Source organism: Opisthorchis viverrini (genome assembly GCF_000715545.1).
Source record: "Opisthorchis viverrini unplaced genomic scaffold opera_v5_56, whole genome shotgun sequence".
Classification (NCBI taxonomy): domain Eukaryota; kingdom Metazoa; phylum Platyhelminthes; class Trematoda; order Opisthorchiida; family Opisthorchiidae; genus Opisthorchis; species Opisthorchis viverrini.
The window spans coordinates 1,060,821-1,068,825 of record NW_008751713.1 but is presented as its reverse complement, the minus strand read 5'-3'; the positions used below and the strand labels follow the sequence as shown (position 1 = coordinate 1,068,825).

At 47.0% G+C, this 8,005-nt stretch overlaps 3 protein-coding genes across 3 annotated transcripts in view; 1 reads left to right on the top strand and 2 right to left on the bottom strand.

Annotated features, from left to right (window-relative positions):
• Positions 1-294, top strand: part of T265_03808 (hypothetical protein) — a gene marked incomplete at both ends in the record, with an annotated part of 5,008 nt that extends 4,714 nt beyond the window's left edge. Inside the window, one exon of the mRNA XM_009168379.1 lies at positions 97-294. Within this exon, the coding sequence (XP_009166643.1) occupies positions 97-294 (198 nt within the window). The remainder of the gene's footprint in view (positions 1-96) is intronic.
• The window catches only part of T265_03809 (hypothetical protein), a gene marked incomplete at both ends in the record, with an annotated part of 37,970 nt that extends 32,660 nt beyond the window's left edge, over positions 1-5,310 (bottom strand). Inside the window, one exon of the mRNA XM_009168380.1 lies at positions 5,088-5,310. Coding sequence (XP_009166644.1) covers positions 5,088-5,264 — 177 coding nt within the window. The remainder of the gene's footprint in view (positions 1-5,087) is intronic.
• Positions 5,311-6,506: 1,196 nt separating this feature from the next.
• The window catches only part of T265_03807 (hypothetical protein), a gene marked incomplete at both ends in the record, with an annotated part of 5,173 nt that continues 3,674 nt past the window's right edge, over positions 6,507-8,005 (bottom strand). The window contains one exon of the mRNA XM_009168378.1: positions 6,507-6,760. Coding sequence (XP_009166642.1) covers positions 6,507-6,760 — 254 coding nt within the window. The remainder of the gene's footprint in view (positions 6,761-8,005) is intronic.

Here is an 8,005-nt window from a genome sequence, read left to right as displayed (position 1 = left end):
GGTCTGGCTGCTCCCCTTTGGCCTTCCTGGCATGGTTGCACCTTGTGGAACGAAGTTCCAGCCAGTGTAGCCCGCAGGATCGTTGCAGCACTGAAGCCCGACCACCACGTCAAGGTGGCAGCTTTAGGTCGGGCGCTTTCTAACTGTCTCATTACGGATTCGCCGAAACCAACCCACACGAGCTATGGTTCTGAGACAACGTTTGTCAAACACCTGAAGACGTCTCAGTTCCTCTGCTCGAATAGGCCCATAACAAACAACAACAATCGTTCCTTTATTACAACCTTTCGGTGATTAGGCTCCGCGACAACCGAAAACTGAAATATTATTAGGTTTTCCAACCCAAGACAGACGCAATTCAGATGTCAAAATTGTATTCGAACCACGAGAAACGGCAACCAGAAAGGATGTATACTTCTCATTTTGTCAACTCCCTATCCGGTGAAATAATTAGGAGGATCCTGGAGGGCCTTCAAAACTCTAGTGGCCGAATTTTCGCTGGAGCGAACCATGTCGATCTGGAGTAAGCAAACAACATCCTAGACGAAGTAAAAACACTGTTGGATAAATAGATAACCCCATTCCTTCCTCCGCCATGTGCCTTGCATCCACAAATCGCAAAAATATGCCTCAGCACTTGCAGTCTCTAAACGTTCTCCTTGAAATTCGAGAGACACAAGGGAGCGCACAGCTCTGATTACAGACCGTCGGATGAAGTCCGCACACGAATCTCGAGGGTATCATCATTTTGAGCATTAAAAACGATGTACCCGTTGCACAGTGGTTGCCGCTGCGACATTTTCGTTCATCGATGGTCTGGGGAGAAAAGGGTGCATTGTCACATATTGGAGGCAGAATTTTATACGATTGAGGGGCTGATCAAGGAGGGATAGTGGACTCCACATAAGGGGTTCGGAAGGAAAGTTATGCGGTGAAGGCAACAGCTTGGATACACGCGTGTCATTAGGCACGCGAAAGGGTCAGATCAGTCAATGTTCCTAACCACTGATGTTCTCCGTCTTTGAGTCCTCATCCAGGGTGACGGCAATAATCAGCGCCGTTGATTTTACCGACAATGACTCTCACACTTCGCTGTCCAATCATTGCTTGACATCTGGCCTCTTTCAACCCTCAGCGTGAATGCCGAAAAAGCCTGTTCACCTAGCTTGGGTGATTACTACTCGCGAAAACCATTCGATATACTTCGGCACTGCCCACCTGATGTCCCCATTGGACTTGGACGATGCTTTGGAGACATCGGTGGTCAAATATTGAAAGTTTCTTGAAGTCCTCAGCGCACAACGGCCAAGTTTCATATAATAATAACGAGGAGCGCACAACAGAATTACCAAGTCGACCGTTGATATGTGGGTTGATGTTACGCCAACACCATGGTTCACGCAGGCTCACAAAACCTGCTCTAGTCTTTTCAATCTGCACGGTAATATCACCTCTGGCTAGACCATCGGGACTGGTCCACCTGCCCAAGTGAACAAATTTGTCTACTACTTCAATCGGTCCAGACGATTCTCGAAGCAGCACCCCACACTTTTCAGGTGTGAAACACATACCAAAATGCCAGGCAGAATTACACGGATTATATAAATTCGCTAGCATTCCGATAGCGTCAGATCTAAGAACAGTTATGTCGCCTGTGTACTCAACATCTGGGAGCAGTTCGACAACACAGGCATTAGAGGGTGAGTATTGCATGAAGAGCAAAGGTGAAAGAGATCAGCCTTGCTTGACACCACCAAGGCAGTGAGCTCAGGCGAGAACTTAGCGAAGACCTTCACACACCCATGGGAGTTGGCAACCTAAGGGGGGAGGGCAAAAATTTATGGGAACACGTTTGCCTCATAGGTAGTGCCAGAGTACCTGACGATTCACAGAATTAGACGCAGCTTGCAATTAAAAAGACTCCCATTGTTGATCACCTGAAGTATCACTGTTCCAAAATCCCTCAGGAGCATGCTCCTGTAAGAATGCACCGAAGTTGCCTTTCAGTGTGTTTGGTCAGACACCGAAGCATGAAACCAGAGAGCACCTTCGATGCCACAACTACCAGGCTAATAACGCGACTTTTCTTCACAGTGTCCACGCAGCCTTCTTTTACGTATGAGCGTCTGTCGACGTGTACCATCCTGTAAGAGCTTTCTGTTCACTGCATACAGCTCAACTAAGCTTCGCGAGAAAAAATCATTCAGCTGTAGCTGCGTTTCGGTGGCTGACTGCCATGCCACCAGAAGGGAGCACGAGGGTTAGGATACTGCCAGGTTGCCCAAGGAACTCGAGAGGCAGGTGTCGGGTTGGAACCACGGGTCTTTCGGTCAGTAAATTCGCGCTCTAGCCACTTGGGCCATTTCGCTCACCACTAAGCTTTGTAAGATGGAGCAACGGGTTCTCCGAATTTTTCGGACGCGGCTGGAGACAAATCATCCGACCTTAGTGCCTTCTCACGCTTCCGCAGGGATATTTCGTGCTTTGCTTCTCCCTCTGACGGGCGATTAGGGTTGGAGTTCCATTCGCTCGCATGCAATGTTTCCAGGAGCTGTGTTGAAGGGCTTAGTTGAATTGCCCTTCGACATTTCGGTCCACCCGTCCAATCGGTGGTTTAATATATGAGCTATCGGACAACCTTTCTCGCTCATCGTTTTACTGATATACGCTTTCCTTTGATCAATATTTCGTAGTAGATGGCAAACCAAATCGTTTAGCTGAAGCGCCCTTTCGGAGCCTAGATGCCAATCAAACGGAATGAGGCAAAAGGACTGAACTACTACCAGGTTGTCCAGGCCTAGACGAGTGTAATCGAGATGCCGAGGACGCATTCCAACCAGGAACGTTCTGGTCCGTGAAAGGGCACCTTATCCACTGAGCTATCTCGAGCTCACAGGGCACGGATGCTCCCGTTGTCTCGAAGGTACGAAACGCATTTGTCGATTTGCGTCACGTGGCGTCGAAATGAAACATCACCGGGTCTCAAGCTTTGTGTGTACCAGGCTGCAGTATTTACTGTGTTGTTGAATGGTTGCTAATAGCTCCTGCAAGCAGATGAGCTGAGGTGTCTTCAGGTTTTCAACAACTGAAGTTTTAGAAATGTTGCTATCTGGAAACGGGTGTTCTGCTGTGAAGTAGGAGCTTCGGTCTAGGTGGTTTGACCATGTGTTACGCAATGTTCTCCGTGCCTTCTTCATATGGTGCAAACTGAGAAATGGACAATGTGACTTGGAAGAAGGATGTGAAGCAGATGACGGGGCACGTGGTTGCTATTCGTGCGGTTCCACTTTTATGATCGGGTACACTTTACTCTCTACGTAGTTGGTTGGAGAGGTCACAAAAGACAGCATGTAACCTATGTCGGTAACTTTCGTGCTGTTCCTTTCTGAACTGATTGTTTGTTTTGAGGTGTAGACACTTCAAGACGCCTGAGAATGCACCATGTCCATTTCTCATCCAATCCCCTTTTCCTATGGGACGTTAGCTTGATGTTAACAAACTCTGTGGCTACTCGCCAGTGCTGATGTGGTCGTCCCCGATCATTGCGACAAGTCGTGAGGCAGGTGGTCTGCCAAGGTACCCTGTGATGGGTGGAAAAACTCGAAACGGTCCATTGTCTGCAAAACGTATGGCCTAGCTGTTGTCAGCATACAGATCGTCACGTATATCAGGGATTCTCCACACCGATATTGTATTGGTGTGCATGGTGGTCGATGCTCAGACGAATATTAAAAGGATACACCTGAACCATCTGTGGACCCCGTGCATCGACGAACAACTTCGCGTGTATCATTCATCAAAACGTGCATTCATAACAGGAGCCGTAGTACAGGCGGGCGCGATATATGTGGCAACGTCCACAGACTTACAATGGCTATTAGATAAGCCTCACTGGCACGCCCAACAGGATGCTACGGTGCGTAGTCCAGGCTAAATAACCATCCGTATGATCGGCTATATCTGCAAAAGCGTGGATGGGCGGTCAGATTTTCACGGCTGGAAATGTTTGTCCCTCGATGGCCATTTGTCGATTAGGAAACCGCTTTCGTATGTTATCCCACCACGACAAAACTGCTCGACGAACCATGTACTGACCACATGAACTGGAGCATGGAAACCAATGAGCGACACTTACAACCAATAATACAACCGTGACACGGAGGAATGCTTAAGTAGTGAGCTGTGTTAATTTTGAGACCAGCCCAGAAAAGTTTCAGTAGGTTACTGGGAGCTCGAATGTGTTGAACAATCCCATTCGTACTGAGAATAACCTAAGGAGATTTACATGTAAATGTCCTTATCGTAGCTGCTCATCAGAGTCAAACGACAACTAGTGACTGGAAAACAATCATGTCAACTAGGGACCTACAGTGCACAGTGAAGAAATCCGGAATCTAGGATACAGTGTCTAGTAATACAAACCGGCTACTGCTATTACCCCAACCTCACGAAGAATTTACGGTTGTGTTCCCACATGCTAACTGTATCGAACCGATAAATATCTAAGTTGCGATTGTGTACATCGCCACTGAATGGCGCTTTATATGTCACTGAGTTGTGTCCATATCGTTGACATCGCGTTCACGTGGAATTCGTGTAAGACGCCGGAGAATACGTGATAAAAAACCTTAGGCAATTATGGAGTGTAACTGGAGCAAAACCTGAAATGTTGCAGTGCACACAAAACATTTCCATTAAACACCTACACTTGAACACCTCGTAATCTACAACAGTAAAAAGTCGAAGGTTGTGGTAATAGTGATATTCATACAAACCAACCAATACAATACCAAAACAGCCCGAAAGAGCTCATCATCCGGCGAAGAAACTTGGGTTCCCTAAGTTAACGAGCATCAGTGGTGAGAAGCGTTTGCATAACCACTGGTGAAACCGGGGTTTTTCACCTAGCCCTAGAGCTGAGGGTTCAATTAATCCCTTAGTTTTGTTACTAAGGCCGGCCTGGGTAGGTGGTAAAGGCACTTTTGATTCCACTCGTGATCCTCACAACCCTCATTATTACGGGATATTTGTAGACCTGCAGGGCACCCAATGACTGATGCAATACATTTTCAAAGCTTCCAACTCACCAGGCGCGTGTTCTCTATTGAGATTATAAAGTCAAAAAATGCCTCCAGTCCAGCCTTATGTCCAGGCGAACCTTCTTGAACCTTGACAACTGTGTTAAAATCAATCGACCGTACCCTCAAGACATGGTAACCACAGGTTCCGCCACCCGGGATAGGAGAACTGGCACTCCCACCCATCCGTTGCTGACACTTTGACACGATATCAAATCAGTTTAAATCGCGCCTTGCTAAGGTCAGTCTGAAAACTAGTGTCACGGAACTCATCGGTCTCTGGCTGGTCACCATAGGTACTTGCTCCATCATCATCATCAAAGACAGCAACGTCAGTGTCGCCACTGATACTTCACGGCCGTATCCTTGGTTAAGTGCACCACGAGGTGGGCTGAAGTAGGTTCAAAGCTATGTAACGGTACTATATAAGCCAAAAGGAGACCACAATAGTGAAAACCGCCCACGTTATTATTCGTCTCACGGATTCACGGATTGATACACAAGATCGAGGCTTTTGCCCCAGTTTCCCTGGTCGCCTTTGTTCATGTCGGTCAATGGCTGTCGTTCGCTTGAAGGGCACAAGTGAAAAAAGGGTGTAGCACTGCTCTTTATGTTCTCAGCACGGGGCAGTAGGCTTGCCAGCGCGAGGATTCGCATAAATAAATGCCTATTAGTGCTTTAAACTGGGTTCTAGAAGAAGCGTGAACAACCGTCGGAGGAAGGTCATTCCACGCACCTACTGCCCGAAATGTGAAACAATTTTGTCTAATGAATGTGTGTGCTCTAGGCTTGAAAATTTTCTTACTATGTCCTGTTTGCTGGGTCAACGATAAAAAACCTAAGAATTAGGTCCCCTCGGAGGCGACGGTACTCCAGGGGAAAGAGACCAGGCATCGCGAGATGCGTTTCGTAGTTCACGGATTTGAGGCCGGCAACCATTCTCGTGGCGACTCGCTGGACACGCTCAATGAGGGTGTCTTTCGTGCGTCCTGAGTAGACAACTTGGTTGGCGTATTCCAGGACGGGTTTGACGTAGGCCACGTAGAGTATTTGGAAGTCCATGCGAGTAATACGGGAGAAGGTGCGTCGGATCATCCGTAAAATGGCAAATACATTTCGGGCCGATTTCTCACGATTCAGTGAGAAGGACATGTTTAAGGAGACCCAGATGCCCAAATCCTTTTTGGCATCTATCCTCATGATTTTTTCTGGCCCCTTTCCACTATGCATAACAAAGGCATTCGTTGAGTCTCCTCCAAACGACATATGGGCACATTTTTCATCATTCATATGAAGGTGCCCGCCCGACGACCACTGCTTGGCAGTGCCTATATGCATTTCGGGGACGCTTGCTTTGGAACTCCTGGTTACCAAGTCGTCCGCGAAAGTAGACATGGACTCGCAAGGACACCCTGGATTTCGTTGACTTTAATCGGAAACAGGATTGGTCCCAAGACGGAGCCTTGAGTAACTCCAATGGAGACTGGCGCTGAAGAGGAGTCGGTCGAGTCTATTCTCACTAGGAATGATCTGTCTGATAAGAACGCCTTGATCTGGGGAAGGATTATTCCTTGAATCGCGTAATACTGGAGTTTGTGGAGCAGCAGACGTGTGCGACCCTATCAAATGCTTTTGAGAAGTCGAAAAATATGGCTTCCGATATGAGTTCTTCGTCCTTGGCCCTCAGCTGAGTCTATCATAGACAGGAAATTCAGCATTTCAATCGTGCACGTATACCAGTTCAGTTCATTTCATGACAGAGGTTTTGCATGTTTGCCGCCAGACGCCGCCGAGCTAAATCACGGGCCCCCGACAGAAAACGACATTTTGATCATTAAAATTAACGAGTGCCATTTATTTAAGAACAAGCTTGAAGAAGGTTGCTCAGCACATCGTCATATTTAAACTAGTGTCCCAACTTGGGAATAGACGCTAATCAGGTTTCGCGATAGTTGAAAAAACGGCAATCAATCGGAAGACGAGAACCGTGAGCAATAAAGACTGTACACCACGGAACCTTAATCGGTGTGAACTTTTGTAATTTATGAATGTGCTCGTAGCCCTGTGGATTTTTCGCGGGCAGATATAAAACTCCCTTGCAGGCATTTGCAACTGCAAAATGTTTGCTACGTCACTTGTGGCGGGATGCAAATAGCTTAAATTTACATGCGTGACTGTCCTTCGAAAGATAAATTCCTAGTTACTTTTCCAGAGCCCGTCTGATTACGAAACCGGAAAGCCGTAATAAACAGAAATGAAAATTTGGGTTTGGCCATGAAAGTCCTATTTATTGGACTGAGCACTGCAATACGAGCCTATAGAAGCCGACCTAACTCACTCGTCGCATTAGCTCTGGTGATGGATAATGATGAACTGAAACTTTCTAGTTTTACTGAACTGTTTTTATAAATCTTACGGATTTGACCGGATTTTGTGATTTTGCGGTTGCTTGCCGTCGATATCTGTTTGGCCGCGACGATATGGACTTTGAAACGAAGTGATTTCCGCTTTATCCTCAGGCTGGTGATTGCACCGCCTTATTTTGTAACCCTACGGTATCTGCAGAGGAGAATCCGTTATGTACTGTTTCAGGTATCTGCTTTTTGAGCTTGAGTCACGCGCGATTCCAGAAACCGCAATTCTCGGTCGCAGTGGCACGCGTGACTCAAGCTCAAAAAGCAGATCGCCGTAACAAGCCTTGTTGAAAGAATCCACCTGTGTGCGTGGGTACAGATGTTATCAGGACAGCTCGTATACGAAATGGTCATAGAAACCGAATGTAAGATCCGGACGGTTAAGGATCTCACAGGACGATTGCGACTATTAGATTATACGCAGTTCGTAGCCAGTAGTCAATAGGAGCAGACAGACGTGGGGCAGTAGATGATATATTGAAGACTGACAGGAACTGGTTCTACAGAAAAACG